Below are 14779 nucleotides of genomic sequence, written 5' to 3' on the forward strand. Positions count from 1 at the left end.
TGGCGGAGGCGGCGGCCCGGCTCCCTCTGGTGGCGGAGGCGGAGGCGGCGGCGGCGGCGGCCGGCTCCCTCTGGTGGCGGAGGCGGCGACGGCGGCCCCGGCTCCCTCTGGTGGCGGAGGCGGCGGCGGCCCCGGCTCCCTCTGGTGGCGGAGGCGGCGGCGGCGGCGGCGGCCCGGCTCCCTCTGGTGGCGGAGGCGGCGGCGGCGGCCCGGCTCCCTCTGGTGGCGGAGGCGGCGGCCCGGCTCCCTCTGGTGGCGGCGGCGGCCCGGCTCCCTCTGGTGGCGGCGGCGGCCCGGCTCCCTCTGGTGGCGGCGGCGGCGGCCCGGCTCCCTCTGGTGGCGGCGGCGGCCCCTCCCTCTCGGGCTCTGAGAGCGGCGGCGGCGGCTCCTCACCCCTCTCTGGCTCTGGGGACGACAGCAGATCCTCCTCCCTCTCTGGCTCTGGGTGCGATGGCAGCTCCTCACCCCTCTCTGGCTCTGGGGACGACGGCAGATCCTCCTCCCTCTCTGGCTCTGGGGACGACAGAGGCTCCTCACCCCTCTCTGGCTCTGGGAGCGACGGCAGATCCTCCTCCCTCTCTGGCTCTGGGAGCGACGGCAGATCCTCCTCCCTCTCTGGCTCTGGGGACGACGGAGGCTCCTCACCCCTCTCTGGCTCTGGGAGCGACGGCTCACCCCTCTTTATTGGAGTGACCGGGGCATCTCCCATGTCTACCGCCAGGTAATTAACCACCATGAGGGCAACCTCTGGGAAGGAGGCCGGGTGGTGTTGTTCCTCCCACTGTTCCCACCTCTCCCCATCTCGACGCCACAGCGTGTTGATAACTATGGGGAGATCGTGGACGAGGTCTGCCTCAGGGTGCATCAACCAGTCCCAGATCTCCTGGGACGGTGGTGAAGGTGGTCGTGCTGGAGGTAGTGGGGTGGCCCCTGATGCCCGGGGTGAACACGGCACCTCTTCCTGGGCCTGGTTGTAGGGGCATCCTGCCCAGTTGTGGCCGTCCTCCTCACACCGGCCACACCAGTTTGCCGGTGGCACGTCTGGGCAGGACCGCCAACGATGGTCCTCCTTCCCGCACCAGGAACACCAAGGGAAGAGGCTGGCCGGGTCCTCCAGCGGTGGCTGCAGCAGCTTACATTTCTTCAGCTGCTGCTTGTCCTGCCTTTTCCACTGTCTGCTCTTCTTTCCCATTTTTTTTCAAAAAAAAAAAATAAATAAATACTGCTCTGAGCCTCTAGGTGGCGCTATCCCACTTCTGACACCAAATGTGGCAGGCTGGCGAGTGGATAGAGGCCCAGAGACAGTCTGCAGTTCAAAAAAATAACAATTTTATTATAAATAAACAAAAATAAAGTGCACAAGGGCAAAATAACAGATACTCAAACATAAATAAAGCAAAAACAAAACTCACAAAAATAAAGTTTCCAGGCTGGGCAATGCCTTCACTGGATTTAGAAAATTCAAAAACCACAAAACAAACACCAACCTGCTTCCTCAGCTCCCTTCTCCCCAAATGAGAAGCAGAGGCCTCCTTTTATATCAGGTGGCTGGGCGCTGATTGATCGTTAATTAACCTAATCAACTAATCAACCCCAGCCACCTGAACATAATAAACCCAGGCAGGTAGGGGAAGTTAACCCCATCCCTGCCAATTTAAAGGGCAGAGCTTTGCTCTGCCACACCGCCCCTGTGTGCATTTTGTGTTAAATGTTGTATGTTGTGTGTATGTATTGGTTCACAGAGTGTGTTATGTAGCACAGGTGATGTAAAATGTATAATTGTATTTAGGCACGGGGATTGCAAAATCACTCCATATGCAGATTACAATCGGTATTAGGATGGAAGCACAGTGAGCCCAATTAGTTCAAGTGCATATGTACTGAGATTCAAATTGAATGACTGATTAGCGATCGAGTCTCTGTACAGCTGCATAAAAAGAGTCAGTTTCACTCACTGGGGATTGTGTGGTCGGGAGTGGAGAATGGGTGTGGAAAGGAGAGTAAAAACTAAAAGTAATTAAAATAACAACTTGTTACGTATGCTGGTTTTACAAATAGCATATTACTTGTTATTGTTTGTTGTCGGTCTGTTTTGGCCACTGTGCCGTTTTGTTTTTGTCTTGTTAAATCTTTTTTTATTTTTACAATAAACCAGGGCAATTCACAATTCACTCACCACTGTGTTTCTGTTCCGGGTCTGACATCACCACTACAGCCATCCTTGCCACAGCCATCCTTTGTGGAGGCGCTGGAAGGTGGACCAACCCGCCCTCGAGCCAACCCACAAGAGAGTGTGAAAGTGGACAATAATGGACTTAGGGGGAGATCCCATGTTGATGCACCACCAGGCACAGTTGTTCGCCTGGTCTTCTACTGGTTGTCTTCTAGAAGTGGGGCTTCTCCTTTCGGTTCTGCACACAGCAGCAGCTCCCAGCTCTCTGGCTCAGCACACAGCAGCAGCTCCCAGCTCTCTGACTCTGCACACAGCAGCAGCTCCCAGCTCTCTGACTCTGCAGACAGCAGCAGCTCCCAGGTCTCTGACTCTGCACACAGCAGCAGCTCCCAGCTTTCTGACTCTGCACACAGCAGCAGCTCCCAACTCTCTGGCTCAGCACACAGCAGCGGCTCCCAGCTCTCTGACTCTGCAGACAGCAGCAGCTCCCAGCTCTCTGGCTCTGTACACACCAGCAGCTCCCAGCTCTCTGACTTTGGGTATGGGCAATCTTATCATCCATGTCCAAACTCTTCACACAGTACAAACCAGTATGGCAGGACATCAGGGCAATCTCTCTAGTGGTGGGTCAGTTCCCCCACAATACTCACATCAGGGTTTTCTGTGGTAAGGTGCTTCAGTCTGCTGGTTCCAGCGTAGGCAACTCTGGTTCCGGCATAGGCAACTCTGATTTCAATACAAACAACTATTGTTCGGTTTCTGCAAGGAGTCCTAGGTGCAGGTAAACGGTCCTCCCAGTCCCTTAAAACTTTTGTCAGCCCACGAAGGCACAGCTTCCTTAGCTCAGCTTGCTTATGGCTGGGCGGACTAAAAAAGTTCATCATGTAGGGAACCTGGCAGGGCTTGAGTTATGCTCCATTTTTGTTGTAGTTTTTTTTTTTTTTTTTACTTCAGTTCCAGGCTGGATCTAAAGGAGGCACTATCCCACCACTTTTACTATATGTGGTAACATGACTGGCAGTCAAGGCTGCCAGTAGCATAAATAGCAAGCAGACGGAGGCAGTAACTGCAGTTCAGTGCCTTGGCGTGCTTTTACTTACAGATTTACAAATATAGGCCACTGGTCCTTTAAGAAAGCAAACAACAGTCTAGCTCCCCCAACGAGCAATAACTAAACTTTTTAGTTGGTCTGACTAAACACCGGATGGCTAAAACGTTTACCAGTAAACCAAAACAGTACAATACCTTTGGGACAAAGCTGAGCAGCACATTCATTGGACCTTCTTGACACAGCAACACACATGCCCCAAATGAACAATTCTTTGTGCTTTTATAGGATGTGACCAGGGGTAATAGACAATCAGTCATTAAATTATCACCTGGTCACATTCCATACTTTTCAATTAATCAATAAGACAAAACAATTTTACAATCCCCACACCAATTAAACAATTACATTAAACATTACAGTAACCAGTAACCTGTGGCTGTGCATAGGCAGCCAGAAAAAGAAAATTCTTAGTGTCCTGCCCACTTCCTCCCCATACTATATATATATATATATATATATATATATATATAATAGGGAGTGGTTCCTAAGTACTGTATGACTCACTTTTCTTATTCAGTACAGGATGAAGCAAATAATGTATTGCAGTGGTTGGGTGAGGCAGCTGCTATTACTGCTTGGTTGGTTCTGGAAAAAGTTGACTTACGTCATGTCTACTGCTGTATGTTTATCTTTATGTTTAGTTAGAGATGTACCAGTTTCTTATTAATAGATGGTTGAGTTGGTTCAGACACAGGTAATGGAACTATAAAATCCATCTTTTCTTTATGTTATTATATATATATATATATATATATATATATATATATATATATATATATATATATATATATATATATATATATATATATATATATACATGTATTGGGCCTTAGGGCCTTGGCTGAGTCTTTCTCACAATCACTTGAGGGTTAGGGTTAGGTTAGGGTTACTCATAATAATGCAATACAAAATATTTTCTTTGTGGCACTTCTGTATCAAAGAGTCTTTAGATTTAAAAAAAAAAAAAAAAACTGTTTTTAATTCAGTTTTTTGTTTTTTAAAGCACTTTACACAATTGGTGTTATGGGAGTAGATATTCTAAGAAGATAATCTTTGAAGGTTGTTAATTTTTTTAGACATTGCATATCCGGTCGCATACAGTCTGTTTTGTCTGCTGGATACAGTGTCGTCACAAACCCAGTCACTTGTGGTGACTTGGGCCACTTCTCTTCAATATCTACATGCTTCCTTTGGGTCACATCCACCAACACAGCCTCATGTTTCACTGCCATGCTGACAACACCCAGCTCTACTTAAAACTTGACTTGAGAAGCCCCTCTGCCATGGTCCGTCTCTCGGCTTGCATTCAAGACATCGAGGCCTGGATGTCTACCAATTTTCTTCAGCTGAACACCAGCAAATCTGAACTCCTTCTAGTAGGCTCTAAAACTCAACTTAAGAATCTCAATGTAGCTGCCCTGACCCTCGGAAACTGTCTGCTGTTGCTGCCTTCCGCCACAGTACGAAGCCTTGGTGTACTATCTTCAAAACGTATCCAAAGTCTGTCCCTACTTTTCCCTCAAAGATGCGTAGACACTTTGTAATGCATTTGTCTCCTCTCAACTCAACTACTGCAACTCTCTTTATGGTGGTCTCCCGGCATGCACCATAAACCAACTGCATCTAGTTCAGAATGCCGCTGCCAGGATCCTTACCAGATGTAAAAAACTTGACATGTTTGGTGTGTGACGCTCCCACTGTCGCTCACTTTAAATCAACTCTCAAGACCCACTTGTTCTATTTTTCTTTCCATGCTATTTACGCCTGATATTTGCTATTAGCTGCTGTGGTGTTGCTACTATTTCATGTATTATGCTACTATATCATGGATTATGCATTTTCCACTGTATTTAATGTATTATGCATTTCTCTGATATAAAGTATTATGGATTTTATTGTTGTTACTGCATCTTGTAAAGTGCTTTGGATGGTGGTCCATTATGAAGGTGCTATATAAAATAAAGATTAATTGGTTGATATACTATGCAAACAGAAACAAAAAATTAATACACTGTTGCTTTTAAATGGGCATTCTAATTATTGCAGCAGGCACAAGTTTATGCCATATGGAATGGAATAGTCATTATTTATCCACACATTTGCATAGAGAAACCTTATTGGAATCTAGTACAAGACTACATTACCTTATCTACATTACTTTGGAATTCCTGCAATGACCAGTACTAGATTACCCTGATCGGAGTTTACCAGTTTTGGACTCCTTAAGTTGGTTAAAAAAAGTAAATTATCAATACATGGGGTTTTCTTTTCACAACTTTACTGTCATATCATGGCAAACCATGTTAAAAGCAAATCAAAGTGTTATAGTAATGAGCAGGTAAGCATGTTAAGACCAGGCACAGTAATTATGGTAAATCACATGTATTGTAAATGTGGTAAAACATGGTAAAAACTATAGTTAAGATAAATAATGGGACACATTGGTCACAAGGAAGCATGGTGAACAACTACATGATTATCATGACAATATAATATGTAAACCATTCTTTTTGGGACATTTAAAAACATAATAATTTGTCTTTAATATAAAACATGAATTAAACTAAACCAATAAAAAAGAACAGTTCACTCAGTCTTATGCTTTCAGTAACCATAACAGCAGACAAAACACTCACTTGTTCCACTTGTTTGTGGTGGGCGTGGACTTAGCATCCTGGTAAAACATTCCTCACAACTGCAATATAAATCCCATGTGCTCACCAGGGGTTTAGTCACTCATTTTATTCTCCTCAGAGGGAACAGAAAAACAAAGAATCATGGCTGGTTGGCAGTATCTTTTCCTCTTTTCAATAATTTCAGTACTTTCAATCTCAAAGGGGGAGGAACACATAGAAGAAGTTGTAGAGGAACCCATCAAAGTGGGTAAGTTTGGTTATTATTTCTACACTTACTGTAAATACTACTTGATATTAAAATGTATTTTTTTACATTATATATATATATATATATATATATATATATATATATATATATATATATATATATATAGAGAGAGAGAGAGAGAGAGAGAGAGAGAGAGAGAGAGAGAGAGAGAGAGAGAGAGAATCTTAATTTTTATGTAACAAAAAAGTACTTTTGTGAAGACAAGATTTAATAATAAAATTACTAAGATAATCGTGTCTTTAGCATAACTACTGGTTGATGACATAAAATAAATAGTCATGGATTTTCCCCAATACTTTACAATTTATTTTTAAAGAATATGTGCAATATCAGATAGTTAAAATAATAAGTAAGTAAAACTTAATTGAATTCCAGACCTTTTGTCCCATTAGAATTACCAAATCTATATACAATAATGCAAATATATAAGTATTACAATCCAGACTTGGTAGGAAAACCTCATATATATATATATATATAAATATAGATATATATTAACAGTCACCCAACACATAATTATAATCTATTTAGTTATATTATTTCATATAAATCATTTTTCTAACATAAAAATATTTGTCAGTGGGTTGTGTATTAATAAAGATTAGCATAATTGCCCTTTCACCAGTAGCATCTATTATAATTCGCGTGCCAATGGTAACAACAGAATTGCTGTATTTCTTTTCTCTTTAGCAAAGGTACATCCTTATGGGGCTCCTATTCAAGCTGATCCAAGCAGCCCAGAAATTCAAAGAGTTGCCAATGCAGCCATAGCAGAATACAACAAGATAAACAACAGACCAAATTTCTTCAAACTTGTGAATGTTAAGACTGCAGAAACACAGGTAAAATAGGTTTTATAGTCAATTTAAGAAACAAGCATGCACTGCAAGCTTGTGCCCATACTAAAGTATTTTGTTCAATGTTTTCTGCTTCTAGCACCTAGCAGACACAGTGTTTTCTAGAACGTTTATAGGTAACGGTGTAATAAAAGACTGCTGTATATGAATACAGTTTTCAAGATATAATATGCACAGGAGAACACTTACTATATGTACCTTTTTGTAACTTTAAACAAAGATTACAAAGGAATGTGTTTTTTTAAGTATTATTATTGTTTTCATAGGTGATTAATGCCATCAAATACATACTAAATGTTGAAATCAGAAAGACGAAGTGTAAGAAACCTAAGGCTGTTGATCTGGAGTCCTGTGTTTTAGGAAAAAAGGTAATGTAATTTTTACGTTTGTAGTACACACAACAATTGCAAACAGATATAAAATATTTTAAAGTTTTTATTGTGCAACTTACTGTTTAATTCCTGTATTTCCATTGGTACAGACCATGTTCACCATATAGACAGTTCTAAGAAGAGTATTCATCATAACTATATAAATATATATATATATATCTAATATATATATATATATATATACTATATAATATATATATCCTATATAATATATATTTAAAGAATCGAAAAGTCTCTTATTAATTTCAGGATAACGTTTTGTCCAACTCAGGTGACGTCCTGAGAGGCTTTCTCTGTGTCTTAAACCCTGCTTTTATTTACAATGCCTAACCTTTGTTCGATATCCAAACAAAGCTATACTGTTTCTATGCAGACCCGTTGGAAACAGAATTATTTCTAAAGACGTTTTTCTTAAGGAATTGAACAGTTAACTAATGATTGGGGGACCCACATACAATGTACATGGCCCACCATATCACCAAAAAACCTATGTGAGAGAAGATGGCCACTGTCACTGAGCTCCTTTATCAAAGCTGACGATAGGCCCCCTTCCCCCAGTGATGTCCTCGGTCCCGCCTCCAAGTGTACTTAACCGTCATGCAGGGGAAGAAACACCCTCTTTCGCGATGAAACCGTGATGTCGACCGAAGCGACCTCGCGGTTGGTGGCCATCTTCTCTTTAGGGAACCAGGTTTACGGTAAGTAAACTAGCATTCCCTTTCAATTCGAAGATGGCCACCAAACATTGTTATGGGAAACATGTACCAGAGCCATCACAAAGGAGAAAAGAATGACAGCATATGAGGGACGCTAAGTCCTACCTGATCAAGGTCAGCGGTGTGAGCGTGCAATCTCGAGGACACTAGTGCCCACAGAGGGCAACGAGGGATCTACCACATTCAGGCGGTAGAACCTGGCAAAAGTATGTGGGGTAGCCTAGCTAGCAGCATCGCAAATTTCAGCCATGGAGGCACTTCGGAAGAGGGCCCATGACTTAGCCACATCTCTCGTGGAATGTACGGCTATCCGCCCAGGTGGGGTAAGCCATCACTATCATACGCAGTCGAGACTGTGTCCGCAATCCAATGCGACAGCCGCTGCTTGGAGAGGTGGTGTCCCAGGGTCCATGTTCCATGGCAGATGAAGAGCTGGTCAGACTGACACAGCGCTCTTGTCCTATCCACATAACATCTCAATGCCCGAACTGGGCAGAGAAGGTTCAACTTTATATATTCATCCATCGCAAATGGAGGAGGATGGAAGGACTCCAGTTCCATGGACTGATTCACGTGGAAGGCTGGAACCACCTTTGGGAGAAAAGCGGGGTTTGCACGCAGTGACACTCTGCTACCATCATCCCAAATCCACATACAGGAACTATGCACAGATAGCGCCTGCAGCTCATTAATCCACTTTGCAGAGGTGATAGCCAACAGGAAGGCTGTCTTCATGAAAGGTGCTTCAACTCGATGGAGTACATAGGCTCAAACAGGGCCTGCGTGAGAGCCTCCAGTACAATCTCAAGGCTCCATTCGGGGAGAGTGGCCATCAGGTAGCCAAAAAATGAGCGCCCAGTGACATAGAGTCAACGGGGGCATGACAAGCAGAAATAGCCGCTAAGTAAATCTTCAGTGTGGAAGATGATCTACCAGCCTCAAGCAGATCTTGCAGAAACTGCAAGACGACGGGCATGGAACAGGAGATTGGATCATGACCGTTAAAACAGCACCAATTTTGAAACCCTTTCCACTTACAGGCATACAGTGACCTAGTTGGATGCACCCTAGCATTCTGAAACCCTGAAACCGCCGTTGCGGTTGTTTCTGCGTGGGCTGGTTATGGCCATGTCCACCACACTGAGGGAGGGTCCTGCCTCTTGTCTGAGATGAGGCCTTTAGGTGGCACCTAAGGTCACCTGGAGGGGCTGTGAGAACCGGCATCGTCCGGATGACCGTACGCGGCTGCGCCAGGTGCCAGTGGCTCGACCTAACCCGCACCGAAGCGGAGGGAGGGAGCAACGCTATCTGCCTCGATGCCTCGTGTTCCCGAAGGCTCTGTTGAAGGATCTCCTCCACTGCTGGACCCCAGGTGTGACCTGGAGATATGTGCGCGTCCAAAAGCACAGCCTTATCAGCATCAGGCACCTGCGCCTGCGACAGCCACAGCTGTCTGCGCGCGACCACTAGGCCCGCCAAGTTCCGGCTCAGGGTCTGACCCTGCAGGCCCGAGATCTGAGGCAACGTGTGTGACAGAAGTCACAGTTCCGTGGCCACCTGCTCTGGTAGTGGGGCATCACGCAAAACTCTGTCCGGGTATGCAGTGAGCATGCTGGACGTATTCGCTAGGCGGGTACTTTGGGCTCCGGCCACATAGGCTCTATGGACATGTGTCCCTGTTTTCCTGCACTGCAAGTTAGGGCACACGGGATCCTTGGGCATACCTCCCACCAGCGGAGCCTTAACCAAGGCCGCAATGGTGGCATCCACAAGGGGAAACCCGGCCTGGCCCAGCTTCTCCGCCCCTTCCAACGAAGCCAGAGGAGAACTATGTCTCAATTGCGCGACGCTGTAGCAGGGTGGTTCCAAGAGGAACGCACCTCCTCAATAAAATTGGGGAACGCTGGGAAAGGTTGAGCTTGGGGAGCCATGTCATGTGGTCAAAAGACGGAATGGCATGGCTCTGTTTGTGCTCTCCAGGGGACCTGTAGGTACACCGCCGTGCATCCCATATGCGCGGGCATTGACCCTGCCAGTAGTAACAGCCTCAGAACTAGGGGCCTTATCAGCCTGGAATTCAGGCTCCGCCTCGACCTCCATATCCGGAGGGAACGCGGACTCACACCGATGGAAAAAGCGTACTCGTCTGAGCAGAGAGTCCGGTCGTTCCACTCACCCTGTACTCCTCCGGAGGGGTCAGAAGGCGGCACAGAGATTGTAACCGGCTCAGGGGATGGTGGGGACGCCACACAGGGGTCCACGGCCAAAGCCGGTGGGGCCTGCCTCTCCAAGAGCTCAATAATGCAACCGATCTGAACTTTTATGTCCATAATATCCCGAACCTGCCGGGACTTTTTCAGGTGACGGGGAGCGGCTGCTGGTTGAAACGGACACCTAAGCACGGGGTATCTCCCCGGAGGGGCTCTGTGATGGTGTTGGGAGGTGTGAGTGGGAGGGGCTCACTGCGGGGGATGAAGAACGCCAGGCAGCTCGTGAGCACGCGGGGGTGAAAAGCTGCGCAGATGTCGCAGCCGCTATTTAGGGCTGAGGCGGCACACGTGCACACATGCTGTGCCTGTTCTCCTGTGGGCTATTGGTCCCACAGGCCACGCAGGTATGGAAGCCATCCCTACCAGTCATAGCACCGAGTTAGAAACAACTGCACTGTAAACACCGTGTGCGGCGCATGCACCGAGCACTGTGGGCACTGGGAGTAGTGTGGCACTGGGTTAAGAGCACCGAGTATGACGTGCAATGAGTACTGTTCAATAATAACACCACGGGTTATAAACCACTGCGCTATAAACACTGTGTGTGCCACGTGCACCAAGCACTGTGGGCACCGGGAGTAGTGTGGCACCATATTAAGAGCACCAAGTACAACGTGCACCACGTGCATCAAGTTCCATGCAATAATAACACCGCGTGCACCGAGCACCGTGTGCGTCTCTTGCACTGGGCACTGCAGCACCGGTCTAATATGCACCACTTGAACCGAGCACCACGTGCACCAAGCACCGGGCACAGATGCACCAAGTGGTATTAAAAAACACCGGGGCAGCTAGGCACGGTGCCTACCCTGACCGCGTGGTCTCACACCTGAGCAGTGCATAGCGTACAACAGGGGAATAGGGCCGAAGCCGTGGCGGGTTACACTCAATAAGCACCGTGCGCACTGTGGTACAGAAGTAGCACGGGCAGAGTGTTATGCACCGCGGTATTACCTACCTACCTACCCTGACCGCGTGAACACAAAACTGAGCAACACATAGCGTTGCAATCGGGGGACAGGGCCAAAGCCGTGGCAGGCAATTGACTTACACACACAGTAATAAAAACAATTTTTAAAATATAAAAAACAATTCAATATTACATGACAGATGGGGGAGAGCACTCATCTATTGATTTGAGCAACCTACACCAAGGTGAAGGCCTGCACAGCCCGTTTATGTCTCAACCCAACAACGAGGGAAGCCTCAGTGAGAAGTATATGGCCAGCCTGGCGAAAGCAGCCGTGGAGCTGCTAGCATTCTACGCAAGTACGGGGATGTGTTCAGCTACAATCAAAACAAGGCCCAACCGCTGCCCGCAGGCAAACTCAACAACGGGAACAAGGCAAGCCTGGTCCCGTGGAGTAATAGTGCTCTCCGAAGTAAGAAGGGATGAAAACCACACACAATTCTTAACAACAATGCTTACCGTGCTAAGACGGACAGACAGAAAGAAGTAGCCTGACATGCGGAGCGTGCAGGTGCTGATAGTCAGAAACAGAATAAAAAGGCTACGATTTTTTAAACTACTGATTCTGGGAAAGCGGCGATGCCAGCTTTCAGCACAAAGTGCAGGAGAACTAGCAGTAGCTTACATGGTACTTTTTATAAGAAGACAGGGCTCAATGCAATACAAAGGTCTTACCTTACCAATGTGAGGAACGAAAGAGGGTGTTTCTTCCCCTGCGTGACAGTTAAGTACCCTCGGAAGGCGGGACCGAGGACGTCACTGGGGGAAGGGGGCCTATCACCAGCTTTGATATAGAAGCTCAGTGACACGTACCAATAGGCGGGAGTGTATCCCATAACGATGTTTGGTGGCTATCTTCGAATTGAAAGGGAACCTTAATTTGCATGGTAACAGTTTTTGATTAATTAAATTACATAAGATATTTATATAACATTCATCTTTGAAGGTTTGTGGTTTATTCTTGTCTTGAAAGACTCTTAGTGTTGCGTATATGACCCAATAATACAGAATTTTTTTAAACTGTGACTAGCATCCTTTCTCCACAAAGCCATAAGGTAATGATCAAAATGTGAAAGTACTGGTACATGTAATTCAAACGAATAGTAAATCCACTGACAACAATAAATCCTGTTCTGCTCATACACCTCATTTATATTCACTGCTTTAGTCTGAGCCCTTTGTACAAGACTAAGGAGTACAAATATGCACTGCAGTATAACTAATTCAACTTTTTTTTTCAGACGCTCAACTGCTATTTTGAGGTGCATTTTCATCCTTCTGATAATTCATATAAGATGATGTACACTGACTGCAAGAAATAATCATCATCATTTGGACCTATCAATAAACTGTACATTCTTCTATGTAATCAACAACTACAGTATTTTTTTTTTTTTTTTAACTATTCCTCAATTTAACACAATATGCTCCTTGTGGAGAGTTTTATTCAGTGTGTATGCTTGTTTTTTTCCTTATTGAATAATAATAACATGATAAATATGTTCATTAAGATGACGAAAGCAGTTACTGTACTTTACTGTACAGCACAGGGGAGAACAACTCCATCCTTCGAGGGCCATTCCACATCACGTTTCAGAGTATCAAAATATTATGCAGTTAGTGCAAAAATCCCATCATACACATGCATCATTCCTTACCCAATGATGTTCATTGGCAATTCAAAGACATTGTAGTAACATGTATATAATATACCTTATCAATGGTATAACAACAGTATGACCAATCATCAGTCATTAAGTTTATAAATCTCTAATGAGTGGTTGTCTCACAGTCTACACTTAGCTACTGTATTATGTTGTAATGATCAAACTACATGCACGAAAAAATATATAAATAATCCAAGGAGACTGTATTATAACAACAGAAATCAAGTGTATTATACAGCTATACTAACAGTGACCTATCTACACAGATGTATGCAATACAGTTAACCCAAAACCCACATACCACCATGAAACAAAACAACACACAATATTTACCTTACAGCACAATGCAAGAAATATTCATTTCTTAGCCTGTCCCTTATTATAGAAATGCACAAAAACAAAACAGATTAAACCTGCACTTCTGTAAGGGAACAACGCTCAATAAATATACAATATTTACAAAAACAAAAAAACACCACCATATAGTCTAGTTGCTATTAGTTAAATAAATTATATTAAAGGGAATATGGTTGGATCTTACCAAGAACAATCAGCAAAAATCCAGTTAGTGGTCCCAAAGCAGTCCAATAAATCCAATGAAATAATCCACAAAAATAATGATTCCAAAAGAAAATGGTAGGAAGAAATGTCCTTTTAAAATTCAGAAGACAATCGTTAGTTACAAAACAAGACAGCAGTCGAGTAAAGGGTTAAACTCTGCAACTATATGTGGTTATAAATATCAGTGCTTCCTGGAATAATTTCAACAAAGGATTTTTTGTTTTAAGTTTAAGATAGGAAGAGAGGCCAGATACCCTACTCTTAAACCAGTTTCAAGCTAGTTAGCTGTTCAGCTGGCTTTAGGCTTTTTGTCAATTAAAAAAAAAAACTGAATAAACAGGTTCTGGTAGAGTGAGAGTCCTGCTGCTGCACGTGATGTGTGGAATATTGGATTTGCAGGGAGGGGGTTAAATTCCACCCTGCAAAAACATGTTGGAAAGGGTGATCACAGTTGTTAGTTTAGAATAGTGATGGTGAAGGTACAGGGTGGGGCTGGTTGTTTGTTTTGTTGTTTTGTTTTTATATATGTAAATAAGTGTGCATGAGTGCTTAATCTGTGGCATTCTGGTATCTGAGTCTCATTGCCGGCATTACCTGGACACACAGGTTCATCAACTTTGTTATCAATCACCTGGAACCAACAAAGCACAGAACAGAGGGCTTAAAGGGGTAACATTATTTTCCCCTTTAATTAGTTTGGAATTGTTTCTTTATGTTACACAAAAAACTTTATGTACCCGTGTTACAGTGTGTTGGAGGAAACTTTTTGGTACAGCTTCAGAAATAAAAACTTTCTCTTGTAAAAACCCTTATGCTGCTGAATTAAGATGATGTGTGACCTTTATTTTGCAAATGTGATTTTTTTTTTTTTTTTCATCCTTGTACTTGTACACTGTTCCTTATCCAGATTTAAGTTTGGTTAGGTTTCCCAGATTTTCATTCCCTTAGGAAATTCCTAAATCGTTAGTTGTCTTTCCCAGTCAGGATGCATGGCTTTAGGCAATGCTATTTAACATCATAACAGGCAAAAGAGTTGTGAGCCATTCCAAGTCAAAGGAAATCAGTCATGACCTACTTACAGAGAATGGTCATACTTGGCATTAAATTGAGTCATTCATAGAGGCTTTACATTAAGCTAAGACCAGCCTTCACATGCAT

At 44.3% G+C, this 14779-nt stretch overlaps 1 protein-coding gene across 1 annotated transcript; it reads left to right on the top strand.

Annotated features, from left to right (window-relative positions):
• The first annotated feature begins 6003 nt into the window (after positions 1-6003).
• Positions 6004-14428, top strand: si:busm1-57f23.1 (uncharacterized protein LOC368621 homolog). The gene is made up of 4 exons (XM_041225723.1): positions 6004-6167; positions 6879-7030; positions 7312-7413; positions 12635-14428. Exons 1-4 carry the CDS (start codon positions 6062-6064, stop codon positions 12713-12715), a joined length of 441 nt encoding a protein of 146 aa, XP_041081657.1. The 5' UTR covers positions 6004-6061; the 3' UTR covers positions 12716-14428.
• The last annotated feature ends 351 nt before the right edge of the window (positions 14429-14779 follow it).

The sequence above is a fragment of the Polyodon spathula genome, chromosome 2, assembly GCF_017654505.1.
Source record: "Polyodon spathula isolate WHYD16114869_AA chromosome 2, ASM1765450v1, whole genome shotgun sequence".
NCBI classification, from domain to species: Eukaryota; Metazoa; Chordata; class Actinopteri; order Acipenseriformes; family Polyodontidae; genus Polyodon; species Polyodon spathula.